Below are 14,318 nucleotides of genomic sequence, written 5' to 3' on the forward strand. Positions count from 1 at the left end.
ATAGCAAAATGGAATGTCTAAAACTTTGTTTTGCAGAAAATAGGTCACCGGATGCGACAATCGCTTGAGGAAAAAAAGAACAACGCATTATCACAGCATGCGGCAATCATTCAAGAACAAAGAAAGAACAACGCAATTGCAGCGCATGTGACGATTGATCATGGATTCAAGCGATCAATGCATTTCCACCTCATGCGGCAATCAATAAGAGATCAAAACAATTACATGTATGCGGCGATTGATCGAAGATGTAAAGAACAACGCATTCGTAAGGACTTCTGACACTGTACAACTTTTCTGTTGTATGGTTTTGACAAATTAATCGTGGAGCAGAGCGGACTTTTCCATTATGCCATGGCAGGAATTATCAGATTTTCAAAGTGGGACCACTAATACAGAAGAAGCCAAGGTCCATAAATAGCTTCCTCAAATTCAATGTTAAAGAGGCTAGTCTAAAGAGACAATCCAGAGAAAATCCGAGAGAAAGACGAGACAAGACTGAGAGGTAAGTCTCTGAGCAAGCAATTCTTTCCATTCCCGAAAAAGAAGCTCTGTGCGAAAGGTCACTTCTACCTAGAATTCAAGCCTGAAAGGGAAGCTTTCCACTCCATTTCTTCCACACGCCGGCAAGCACGACGTCTCCGATCGGGATCTGTGTCAAGACATTGACACTCTTTCCGTATTTGTTCTTATTTTCCATTCTTCTACTGTGTTCATCTATCTTTAATCTTTCATTCACTATCTGTAACAAACGTTAATATCTAGATTTCAATATCATTATCGTATTCATCGTCATTTCTCTGGTCTTTTCCATTCACTATCTGTAACATCCATTTTCTCCATCATGTGTAACTAATCCCCAGGGTAAGGGGAAGGATTAAGCGAGTGAGTTAATCCTTGTTAAGGAAATCGACTGAGTTTAGCTAAAGCATGCTCGACGACATATTCACCTGTGAGACCAGAAGTGAAGATGTTATTCTGCCTATCGAAAGAAGGTTGGAAGAATGCGTTAATTAAAGCAAGAAGTATTTCCAGAGATGGAAACAACCTTGCGTTCATCAAGTTCATCCCTGTTTCACCATAGACATATGGGAACACGGCCGATCACTGAAAGTGTAAGCCAAGGGAAAGCAGAACTTTAGTTGCGTCCTCAACAAGATTGACGAACTTGCGATGTCCTTTCCCTTAACTCATTCTCTTTCTGATTCATTTCACAAGACTTGCCACTGCATTCATCAGATTCTTTTGCACAACTTCACAGCTAGTCCTCAACCTGTATATTAATAGTTTATTCATTTATTTTATCACCGCAATTTATTTTATAGCACTTTATTTTATCACCGCAATTTACTTTATCACATTTTACTTACCATCGCTTTTATTCTTTAATGCAATTTACTATTTACCGCATTTTACTTTTCGCAAAACCAATTCATTATTCTTTATGTTTAACCGGTCGCAAATACCACATTAGTATCACATTAATCATAACAATCCCCATGTTCGACCTCAGATCACTCTGAAAAACTTGCGTTCGAATTATACTTGGTTCCAGCGCAAGAAAACTTGTGACACGCACTACACGAACGCATACTACGAAGCATTTAAGCATCATCGCATACATTTAGAACGTAGTATCGCAATATCATAAATCACAGCACATCATATCATTCAACATTTATTATTACACTTCTCTACTTTGATTCTCCAAGCATGAGCTACAAGCCATGCACTCCATCTCTTTACATGTTCATCTTAATATAAAAAGAAGATTGGAGTTGTTGGAAAAGTAAAGGAATATAGAATTTTGAGAGAAAAATTTCGGTGAAGAAGAAGGTGTCTTCTTCAACTTGCTGCTGTGAGCTTCCCTTGTTTCTCCACATCTACAAGCTGTTCTTGAGTCCCACAACTCTGCCTAAAGCTCCAAGAGCATAGTAGGGAAGGCTTTGAGGTGGTTCACGTTGATATCAAGTGAAGATAGCAGCTGAACAGACAATTTTCTTAAAGAGTTCTTCAAAGGTATGTTCTGAAAAACCATTTTTATGAACAACATGCTTTAGTTTTTGCCAAAATTAGTGAATTAGAATGCTTATGGATCCTTGATACTTTCGCTGCATGTTGTTTAACTCTAACAATTTCCTCACTTAGCGTCAGCATACGCAATTCTAACGTCTCTTCTCTTGCTTCGTCTTCCTCATGCAACTCCCACTCCTTTTCGGACACCTGCACCACGAGTAATCTCAATTCTCTCAACTCTCGCCCTTTGCACCGATGTCCAACCGTGTATTTTTCATCGCACTAGAAACAGAGCCATTTTTCTCTCTCCGACTGAAATTCAGCATCTGATAATCTTCTTGTCAAGATTTCTCTCCGGTTATCATTATTTGATGTTCCTAACAAGGTGATGGTTCTCATCAGAAATGACTCTTTGGTCCTCTCTCCCTCTTTCGGATCATGTTCGCTTACTGATTTACTCACATTGTCAGTATTGGATTTTGAAGCGTTCGAATTTTGGAACTTACCTTCGTATGTCCGCGCTCGTCCTGCTTCGACCCGCGAATTTTCTCTATCTTCAACCCGTTGTGCCAGCGACATCATTTGCGCTAACTCGGTGGGATCCCAGCATTCAACTTACACCTTTATCCATGTCGCCAAACCGTTCATGAATGTCTCATCAAGAACTTCGTTTGGCAGATGCGACAACGATGGTACTAACTTATCGAACAGATCTCGATATGCCTCCACCGTCATCTATTGTTTTATAGCCAAGAATCTTCCACAAATCGACCCCTCTCTCAAAGATCGGAATCGCACAAGCATCATTTTCTTCAAGTCTTCCCAGTCTTTGAACGACTTTCTGCCTTCCTTTGACTGGTACCAATCTAATGCAATACCGTCGAAACTCATAACTGCCACCGTCATCTTCTAAGATTCAGTCAATTTATGAATTTGAAAATAGCGGTCTGCTCTAAATAACCACGTGTCTGGATCGCTTTTGCTAAACACCGACATTTCGACTTTCTTGAATTTGTTTCGGTCGTAAATCACATATTCTCCGGCGGCTTTCCCCAAACTATTTTCTTTGCACACATTATGGGTATTCGACCTTTCTACCTCTTCCATCACTTTTGCCTCTTCTTGGCCAGTTTCGTAACATAAGAAAAGAGCATTTGTTGATGTTTCTCTACCTGCAATCCCAAATTCTCTATGCTCTTCGCCAAGGATGCAAAATTTTCCACTATAGTTGGCAATTTTTGTATTTCAATTTTGAATCCAGTGATCTTTTGTTCTAGTAATCCCAGTTTCTCTTTAAAACGTTTATAAACCATGCTTGCCTAGGTGGTTGCTCTGATACTAATTTGTTAGGAAACTGATTCTTGAAATTATTTATTAACGTAACAGGTTGGCACAATCTTCCGAAATATCAATTGAATGGTGAACAACTTCTTTATTAAACGATGAGAATCAAACAAGACTAAACGGTTGCTTACAGTTATTACTCGATCGCTTACCAAACTCTAAATGGTCGTTTACAAGTTCTACATGATCGCTTAGTATTACTAAACGATCGCTTACAAAATACTTCGCGATCGCTCAAAAACACCTACACGACCGCTTACAAACTATTACACGATCGCTTACCAGTTTCTATACGATTGCCTACCAGTTTCTATACGATCGCCTACCAATTTCTGTACGATCGCCTACCCAATACTACATGATCACCTACCAAATGCTACACGATCGCTAAACTCTGCTACAAAATCACCTAATAGAAGTAGACGATGAACGGCACACTGTGATGACCTCTCCGCGACAAAGACTTCCAAAACTCCCACTCTCGAGAGCTCTCTTTCTTCACTTATGATATTTAGGCTTTGCTACCCCCATTCCGGTTTCTTCCTTCTTTTTATACCTCAACTTCTCCCAACAACCTTGACAATACTCCTTAACCGATTCAACCACTGACTTCCTCTTTTCTCTTTTATTATTTCTTTTTGCAACATAATTGGAGTCCTATTATAATCCATTCTTTTCAGTTGGAATTGTAGCTTTGGTTTAGATTGATGCGTGCTATAGACGTCTAAATGCGCTTCTTCTAAAGCCTTCATTGGTTCCTCTTTTCCAAGGCATCGAAGAAAGAATTCTTCAAGGGAGTGGCAGTATAAAACCCTTTGTAATAAATAAAGTGACTAGCTTTTCTTCAAATCTCAGTTTTATGATGGGGGTCGTCTGGAAGCCTTCCATGCTCAAGGTAGTTTATAATGGGTTACCGTCAATCTTCCTCATCAAGTAAGCAAACTGATATCGCATTCATTTCTTCACATTCAGTCTCGACTGGAGGTATAGCCCACCTTCGATGAAGTGATATACTTAGGGATACATCATCTAGAATTGTCAGGGCGGCAACAAAGTTCTCCAAGGCGTCTGCCTTCTTATTTTCGGACCTCGGGACATGCTCCAATGTCACACTGTCGAATTTCTCCATCAACTGTCTAATATAAATAAAGTAAGGCTTCAAGTCATCATGCTTCACATCATACTGGAGTAAGAGCTGATTGATTATCAACTTTGAGTCACTAGAAATCTTCATGCACGATACCCCAATCTCCAAAGCCATTTGGAGGCCTGGTATTCGGCGACATTGTTCAAGCACAATTCAGTAAGTGCACAGCTATAGGGCAACAAGTGTTTCATTGGTGAAATGAGGATGATGCCTGCCCCCGCACCACTCATTCATGTTACACTATTGAAGAACATGATCCAAGGTTCTGTGATTTCTGTGAAGATAACTACATCATCGGGCAAGTCTTTCTGCAACTTCCAATCTGATGGAATTGGGTGGTTTGCTAAGAAGTCGACCAATGCTTTTCCTTTGATCGCCTTTTGTGGCACATAGACAATGTCGTATTGCTGAAGCATGATTGCCCATTTGGCCAAATGCTTAGAGATGATTGGCCTAAATAGGACATACTTGATGGGGTCGACTTTCGTAATTAAATGAACGGTGAAGGTTTGCATATAGTGTCTTAGCTTATTGATAGCGAAAAAGAGTGCAAGACATGTTTTCTCAATAGGAGAGTTATTGATTTCAGCTCCAATCAAAGTTTTGCTTAGATAGTAGAGAGCATGTTATTTTCCCTTCTCCCCTTCTTGTGCCAACACTACCCTCAACGATCTTTCTTATGCGACAATGTACAATATCAACGGCTTGCCTACTAAGGAGCGCCTAAAACAGGAGGGCTAAGCAAGTACTTCCTTATGCTATCAAAAGCATTCTGAGAAGCCTCATCCCATTCAAAATTTTCTTCTTTTTTCATCAATCTCAGCCAAATTGGAAATAAACCTTCAGATGTAAGCTAGACATCCTTGAAGACTTTTTAACTCATGTAAATTCTTTGGCCTCGACATCTTCTGAATGGCATCGATCGTGGATTAATCTATCTCGATCCTTTGATGCCTTAGAACAAAACCAAGAAACTTCCTTCTGGTTACACCGAACGTATACTTGAGAGGGTTCATCCTCAACTGGTATTTTCGAAGACGATTGAACACAACTTTCATATCCTTCAAATGATCTTGTCGTTTCTTGGACTTGACCATAAGATCATCAACATAACATTCTACATGTTTGTGTAACATGTTGTCAAACACCTTCTGCATGGCGCGTTGCTAAGTAGTGCTAGCATTCTTCAACCTGAAGGGTATTATCTTGTAACAATATATTCTTTTTGGAGTTCGAAAGGCCGTCATTTCCTCATCAGTGAGAGCCATTCATATTTAATTATACCTAAATGATCCATCCATAAAGGATAAGGCAAAGTGCCCTGTTGTCACATCAACCACGATTTCCGTGATGGGCAATGGAAAATCATCTTTCGGGCATGCATTTTTTATATCACAAAAGTCTACACAAACACGAAGCTGTCCGTTCTCCTTTCTAACATGGACAATGTTGGCTATTCACGTTGGATATTTGACTTCACGGATAAACCCTGCTTTAATCAACTTATTGACTTTAGTTTCAACCTGGGGAATAAGTTCTGGTTGAAAGCTTCATTGAGCTTGCTTAACTTGCCGACACCCCTGTTTGATTGTGAAATGGTGGACTGCTACTTTTGGATCAAGCCCCGACATTTCTTTGTACGACCAAACGAAAACATCTCTATATTCAATAAGCAAACTCATATATTTTCCTTCTTCCTCTCCAGAGAGAGATACGTAGATGAAAGTTGGATGCGATTTCTCTACTGTGCCAAGGATCACCTCTTTGAGTTCGTCCATCGTGGATTGACCACCATCCTCCAGACTTAGTGGAGCATCTTCCACCTCCTCTTCGGTCATTTCATCTTCGGACTCTTAGATGATGGTAATGTAGTGACATGAAGTTTCACCTTCCTCATGCTCTAAACTTCCAATTTGAGGGTTAGTGAAGACAATGTCGTGCCTTTTCACCTTCAGTGCACCTTCAATTGTGTTGAGAATAATAAGTCTTTCCCTTCATTCGTGAAGGAACAATACTATGAACTTCTTTGTCACTTCTTGCCTCACAAGATGATTTCTTACCTGATGGACTTTCGGTATCCTTATGGCTGAGGTGCCACCAGATTGGCGCATGAGATATCGACTTCTTCTTTCTTATGGCTATATTAAGGATGACACTGTGAGTTTTTTCTTTACCCTTTATCTAACTGGAGACACACTTGCTGAAGTGATCCTCAACACCTTTGTGCTTAAGGTGATAAAAAATGGACGCACGAGATCCTTCGCTTTTCTTTGAAACGCACCTAATCTTTCAAAGGCTAATGGTCACGTTACTACTAGAGATTGACAGACAATTTCCTCTTCTCCTTCGTAAGGCAAAGTAAACCTTCAAAAGGCTGAGTGTCTGGTAGAGCTAAGGGTCACGTGTAGACTTTCTCTCTCTACTTTCGTAATGCTCTATCTCTCAAAGACCAAAGCATGCACGATAGGCGGTCTGATACGGTTGAAGGCTGAGGTTTTTTTTGTATCCTTGCCCTCATTTTCTCCTGCATTATTGACTTCTTCTGTAGTTATATGATTGTTGTCAACCGCCTTTTCCTTCACTCTTCTGGTTGTGCAAACTAGCTTTGACGACTTATATCCAAGTCCCTTCCTCGATGCAAGCATAACATGCCCCTCATGAAAAAGATTCTTTTGGGTTGAAGAAAGCTTGGGTCGCTCATAAATGCTCAAACTCTTATATTCGTTGTGAATTGTGAAGTCATACCTTGCTTTTACTAGCAATTTTAAGCTTTAAGATTAATTCTGTCTTTCATTTGTGTTTCAGGCAGATTTACCTTTGTCAAGTCTCCCTTAGGTTCATGGATTTCTTGCTCGTTATCGGCGTGAGTGGTGTAACAAATCTTTCTTTTAAGATTTCAATACCCCGACCTTCAAGCCTTTTGAGCACTCTCTAAAAGGAAACTCACCTTACGCCTACTTGGTTAGTTGTAGCTATTCCATTTAGACATCCTACTTGGTCTATATTTGGAGATTTAGGTAGGTTTGCTTTGGTTATGATTGTAAATAATTCACATGATAGTAGTCATTTAATAGGTGTTGGGATATACTGAAAATGTGATAAATGGTGTGATATCATTTTGTTTCATTGCATTCTGAAGGTTATTCAATAATATGCCAGGTCTTTTCTGCCTTTGGGTTTGTGCATAAGATTACTACCTTTGAGAAAACAGCTGGATTTCAGGTCCGTGAATATCTATAATCTTAGTGGTAATTGCACTATTGTTTCTTCTGAGCTTGGATAAAATCTCATCATATATTGATGTGAACATTTTAGGCGTTGGTGCAATTTTCGGATGCTGAGACTGCCTCATCTGCTAAGAATGCCTTGGATGGGAGAAGCATCCCTAGGTGACAATTGTATTGAATGTTACACATGGTTTTTTGCCCTCTTTTATGGAGTATATAGCAGTAGAAGAGGTGCACATGCACGAGCTTGGTGTCTGTCTATGATTATTTTTGTTCATAGTAGTCAAAGCATTGTAGAATATTGACTGAAAATTTTTCATTCCATTGCCAGCAGTATTCGGCCTTTCTTTAAAAAGATACTAAGTTTTAGATTCTTGTATGTCATTATTCTTTTTTCACATGTATTATCAATTATTTTTTACTTGCAGGTATCTGCTTCCTGATCACGTTGGACCATGTTCCCTTAGAATTACTTACTCTGCCCATACTGATCTGACTGTGAAATTTCAGAGCCACCGAAGCAGGTTTTCCCACCTTTCTGCATCTATTTTTCTATGAATGTGTTATTTTTACTCGGTGTAACATTTCACAATATCTAAGATAAATTTCCCCTGTTAAGTACCTTGTCTATTTTATCACTCTCTTTTTCCTGCTCTACTTTCTGATAGTATGTTGATTCAGGGACTACACTAATCCTTATCTTCCTGTTGCTCCGTCAGCCATAGATGGATGTGGTCAGGTAAGGAATGCATTAGGTGGCATGTTGTTAAGTTGTGCTCATGAATTCTCCTTTCCATTCATCCTACTCGCATGTGATACAGAAAAAGCATCAAATGTAGTCAAATAAATTAATAAAAATAAAGCTTCAAATGATATACTTTTGACCAAAGTGCTGGCTTATCAGTACAATTCTTGGCATTTCTTCTTATCACCTTGTTTCTTATGTTTTCTAAATCCTTTTCATCCATTGATTGAATTTTCCGTCAGTCACCTTTGCAGTTCACCGTGGGTTTGGATGGAAAGAAACTTGAACCAGAGAGTAATGTTCTTCTTGCCTCCATTGAGAATATGCAGTATGCAGTCACCTTACACCTCGACAAAGGAACATAGCGTAAGATTAGAGGACTTGGAGCCTTTTCATCTTTTAAAATCGATGTATTTGTAACTTGTTGGATGCCTCACCCTCTTTGGAGCTAGAGGCTCAGCCTTGTCACCTGTTTCCTTCCCTGCATCTACTTGTGATTTCGACTTGGACTCCATCCTTTATTAATGGAGTCTCCACAAACATTACCTCACCAACACCCTCACTATTCAAATAAAACTTCGCATCTGCAAAGTGAGACTCATCTTCTGAAAATGGATTAGAGTCTACTTCAACTTTCTTAATCCCGTCTTGATAGAACTTGAAACATTGATGCAGTGTTGGCATTATCACCCCATTTTCATGAATCCAAGGATGTTCCAACAACAGATTATAGGTGATCTTCGAGTTTATGACATGAAACAATGTGTTGGCCTTTAGGTCGCCAATGACGAGTTCTAAGCATATTATGTCTATCGCCCTTTGGCTGCCTTGGTTGAAACTTTGAATTACCAACTTGCTATTCGACAATTCTTCCACGAGGATGCCCAATTGCTTCATGATTTTCTTAGGCATTATATTGACGGTTGACTCATTGTCAATGAGAATTCGCCCGACTCTCTATTCTCGAACGATCCTGAGACGTACGGAGGCCTATTATGTAACTTTGATCCCAACAATAAATCCTTGTTTGAGAAACCTATGGATGTACAGCAAAAGGCATACACATGCATCATAGAGGTCGGCACACTAGATGCATTAGACTCCAACAACGCGTCGATGAGAGCCGTCTTAGTTTGCTTGGGAGAGTGACAGCAGGTCATCTATGCTGAATGATAGTAAGTCTTTTGATTCTTCCATCACTTTCGATGAACTTAGGGGAGTATCTTCTTCTTTTGACGTGCTGACAGCGTGACATGAAACAACCTCTGGAACTTTCCTCGAACAATGGCCATAGAAGTTTTTCGGCAGGAAATTTGCTAACGTCACCTGTCGCCTGGTTGAGGGAAGTCCTCATCTTCCTACTTAACAAGTCTGGGCTTTCAAGCCTTCTTTTTCCTTTTCCTTTTATGAGTCCTATTCCTTCTTCTGTAACTCCAATAGGAGCGCAAATCTTTTCAGGTAGAACTCGATTTTCTCTTCTTACGACACATTATGAGAATCCATCCCTCATCATCTTCATCATCAACATGTTCTTCTTCATTTTGAAAATCTCTCATTTAGACTTTCTCTAGTCGTTTGCATTTCGAAAGTTAAATAAGTTTCTTTTCTAGCCGTTGCTAAAGCATATCTGCAACATCGAAATTAGGAAAGGGATAAAAATTTTCCTGCCTCTCATTTAAAGTTAGGCGACGTCTTTCTTCTCAATTTTCTTCTCTTTTCCTTTCGAAGAAAATTTTAGTTGATTCGTATTAACGACCATTGATTCCTTCATGGTGCTTTCACAATCTTCTTAGCGCCTTTTATCTTCTTTTTGTCCTTCTTCATCTCAAGGATTAGGAAATCCTTCATCTCTCTATTGGCAATACTCAACTTCATATCGTGGGCGTGAGTTGCTAATTCCTCAAACGTACGAGGTTTTATTCCTTGTAAAATATAAGGAAGTCCCTAGCGCATACCTTGGGTGCATATTTCTATTGCAGACAGTTCGGTGAGTTAGTCTTTGCAGTCCAAGCTCAAAGCTCTCCATCGGCTGATGTAATCGATGACCTGCTCTTCTTTCTGTTGTTTGGCATTTGTCAATTCCATCATACTGACATTGTGTCTGGTGCTGTAGAAGCGATTCAGGAACTCTCTTTCCAACTGTTCCCAACTGTCGATCACCTCAAGCTCTAGATCAGTGTACCAGTCAAAAGCATTTCCTTTTAGGGTTCTGACAAACTGTTTGACTAGCAGATCTCCTCTGGTTCTTGAGTTCTCACATGTTTTGACAAAATGTGCAATGTGTTGTTTCGGGTTACCCTTTCCATTGAATTGCTGAAATTTTGGGGGTTGGTACCCAACAAACATCCTCAAGTTATCAATTCTGTAGGTGTGTGACTTGGAATACATAAAGGAGGTTAAGACGGGCCTCCATATTGAGCCCTTATGGTGATCATGATCATATCTTACAACTATTGGATCGATAAAGAGGCAAAAAAGTTTGATTGCTGCAATTGAGCTTCTTGCAACACGGTCTTCCCTTTTTCATTTGACCTAACAGTAGGGATTTGACTTGACTTAGTAGTTTCATGAGCCTGCATCTTCTCTCTTAAGGCAGCGATCTTATGTTCTCGCTCCTCAACATCTTTCATCAGAAAATTTATCTTTTTTTTTTTTTTATTTTCTATTTCCTCTATGGCTACCTCGGCCGTCACATCTGCCATCATGACAGACATCACATCTAGGTATGATTCCTTCTTTGACTTATTGGAGGCAGAAGTAGAGTTGTCAAACAAAGGATTTTCCTTGATGACAACCCCACCTTTAGGAGACTCTGTCATCTGATTCAGAATGCTATGCTCGATGAAGGAGCTCTGCTCTTGTCCTTGTAGAATCTCTTTTGAGCAAATGCGGGTGACATGTCCCATGTAAGAGTCGCTTGCAGTAGTTAATTTGGATGCAACTTTATTTGGTGTCATTGATTTTTTTGGATGTTGAGAGAGTGATAAGAGGTAGAGATGTCCCACTGCACGTGCCAATTTATTCGCACGAGGTTTTCGGAGAAACTTGTTTCGTGGAGTGTAATTTATGTTGATGTTGATTTGATGCGATGTGGTTCGATCTTTAGTACCCGATCTTCTGATTCTCTCTCAGTTGAATGCGTACGCTTGACTTGAAGAAGCGGAGCACGTGATTTTCTTGAAATTGAAGTCTTTGAAAAGTCTTTGTAGTTTTAGGATACGTGTATCCTCAAGGAGTGTGCAGCTTTAGGAGTCTATGAGTCTTCTGATTGTTAGGAGAATTCTCTCTAGGCTCTTTGTAAAATTTTTGACCCCACAAATGAAAAGATCTCTTCTATTTATAGAGTTCTCTAGTGGGCTTGACCCTTGGATCTAATTAGTTGGACTTGAACCTACTTTGGCCTTTCGGCCAAATTAAGCCAATTTCTCGGCTCAACTGGATTTTAGCCCAAATTATAATATCAAATTAGCCAAATTAATTTCACTTAATCCAATATCTGCGATGAAAACACGTGGCATCAATAGAATTTGCCTATTTATATCTTCAACTTCAATTTGGGGACACATGTCAACATTTAATTGGTCCCAAGATCAATTATTTGGAGTTTCATCATTCATTTAGTGAATGACATGAAAATTTGTGATTGGTCCAAAATTTCCTCTTCAATAAAGGGTGTTGTAGGGTGCTAACCCCTTTCCTACACACAAATTTTGGTAACTGTTTTCATGGGTTTTGTAATATATAAAAAACATGTTTTGTTTCATCTCCAATTGTATGATATTCATGACTATATATCTCCTTTTTGTTGGACAATATGAATATTGTATGAATGCTTATTTAGATATATACATCTTGATTATGTAGATTATAAATATATATATATATATATATATATATATATATATATATTACTTTCAATGTGTAGTAAGGTATAGAACTCAATAATAGTAATATGAACATATTTGAGAAGCTATAAAATATGTAATAATAGTATTCATTAGAGTTATAAAAGGTTTGTAACAGCTAAGAACAAACTTTGAACAATTGAAGGCTTATTATAGCCCTCATTAGATAAATAATTATAGTGGCAAATAAATGCTAAAATAAAATATTTTTATAGCTTTTTAAAATGCCATCTTACATTTTACAAAGATCGAACGTGCTATTTAAAAGTTTGTCTTTATGATGTTTACAAAATGCTATAAAAAGTCAAGCATTTCATAATATTTACTAAGTGTACATTTTTCTCTTATAGTACATTTTGAAACTTGGGAACCAAATGTAAATTAGACCCAAAACTTAGAGACAAAATGTTTTTTTTAACCAAAACATTATTAATAATTTTTACAATAATATCTTACCTATGTGTAGATCAATAAATGTTAAGGGACTAAATGTGTTTATAACCTACAAAGATGGAAGGGTTACATAATAAAATTGCATACATTGAGAATTAATTTTTAATGAGATTTTTTTATGGTAACGAAATTGAGTATAGGCCGAGATTAAAATCATTGCATTATTCTAAAGTTAAATAACAAAAAAAATGTTAAAAAATTAAAAGGGTAAAAGTAAGTCTTACTTGAATGAAAGTGTATGGTCTTTAACCTTTTTTTTTTCTTAAAAAAAATTATTTACTCCCAAGTCCCATTATTCTAATTGTTTTTTTCCCTTAAAAAAACAATCTCTCCTTATTACCAATTTTCTATAGCAAAAATGGCTATACTAGAAGCCAATTAAAATTAAGGAGAGCTTGACATAACTCTACTACGTTTGGAGTTTAAAATAGAGTTAAAAAAAGCCATGTCCTATTGTTTTTTTAAAATTACAAATAATTTAGGCTCCATTTAATAATTATTTAACTTTTTATTTTGAAAATAATTTTAAATGATAAATCTATAAAAAATATTTACAAATAATAATAAATTATTACAGTCTATCGAAACTACTATGTGTGTCTATCATGATCTACACAAATAGTAGTACATCATGATCTACTGTAGATAGACATTGAAATTTTGCTATATTTATAAATATTTTAGTTCATTTTCTATATTTAAAAACAATTTAAGATTTTAATCTAGTCTGATGATAACCATCTGACTTTTTATCATCGTCAATGTAATTATATACATAAATATAATAGCTGAAAACGAGTAACTACTCAACCAAATACATATATACAACTCATATATTAAATAAAATGTATTTAATAACAATTTATCTATAGAAACATCATTGGCCTAACAAATTTTTCTTACTTTTCTTCTCCTTGGAACAATAACAAACTCATGCAGCTTCGTTTTGTGTATTTTAAGTCTTCTTTGTATCATGTTTGGCCGTCTTATGGAATAATTTACAAAAAAGAAAAAAAAGTCGAATCTCTCCATTTTTTAGTCTTTTTTTAACTAAACGTCCTCCCTTGTTCTCTTAAACAAACCATGATCCAGAGAAGACTTCACTATGAGATGACAACAAAAACCCTCTAAAAAAAGTAACCAATTCAACCGAGATACAAAGGAGGATCGAGACTATCTTGAAATGGAGAATGAAAACTTCATTATAAAATTCTTTCTATTAGTTAAGACAAAGAAATGAAGTATGGAGTGATGCAATTTTGTAGTTATAACGAGAATGAGAAAGTGTGATGGCAAAATGGAAAATATTGAATGAGGGTCAAATAGAAATTTTTAAGGGTGTGTTTGGTATGTGATAAAAGTAGAGAGTTGAGTTGAGTTGAGTTGGTAATTATTATCTGAAGAGTTAAATTATCTGGGGAGTTAAATTGTCTGTGTTTGTTGTGCAGAGTTGAGTTGAGTTGGTAATTATTGTCTGTGTT

General features: G+C 37.5%; 1 protein-coding gene across 1 annotated transcript; it reads left to right on the forward strand.

Moving 5' to 3' along the window:
* Positions 1–6,589: 6,589 nt before the first annotated feature.
* On the forward strand, positions 6,590–8,645 carry LOC120067595 (polypyrimidine tract-binding protein homolog 2-like). The gene is made up of 5 exons (XM_090308424.1): positions 6,590–6,664; positions 7,637–7,729; positions 7,823–7,896; positions 8,163–8,258; positions 8,416–8,645. The coding sequence occupies exons 1-5, from the start codon at positions 6,590–6,592 to the stop codon at positions 8,579–8,581; spliced, it is 504 nt and encodes a 167-aa protein (XP_090164550.1). The 3' UTR covers positions 8,582–8,645.
* Positions 8,646–14,318: the final 5,673 nt, after the last annotated feature.

The sequence above is a fragment of the Benincasa hispida genome, chromosome 12 (assembly GCF_027475165.1).
Source record: "Benincasa hispida cultivar pf3 chromosome 12, pf3_genome.v1.1, whole genome shotgun sequence".
In the NCBI taxonomy this organism is placed as follows: domain Eukaryota; kingdom Viridiplantae; phylum Streptophyta; class Magnoliopsida; order Cucurbitales; family Cucurbitaceae; genus Benincasa; species Benincasa hispida.

What these genes read in the sequence shown, in the direction of transcription:
- LOC120067595 (XM_090308424.1), top strand. Translation starts at nt 6,590, where the DNA reads ATGGCTGAGGTGCCACCAGATTGGCGCATGAGATATCGACTTCTTCTT. An exon ending in GCTATATTAAGGATGACACT is followed by an intron (nt 6,665 to 7,636) that starts GTGAGTTTTTTC and finishes TTTGTTTCATTG; the next exon opens with CATTCTGAAGGTTATTCAAT. An exon ending in TTTCAGAGCCACCGAAGCAG is followed by an intron (nt 8,259 to 8,415) that starts GTTTTCCCACCT and finishes ATGTTGATTCAG; the next exon opens with GGACTACACTAATCCTTATC.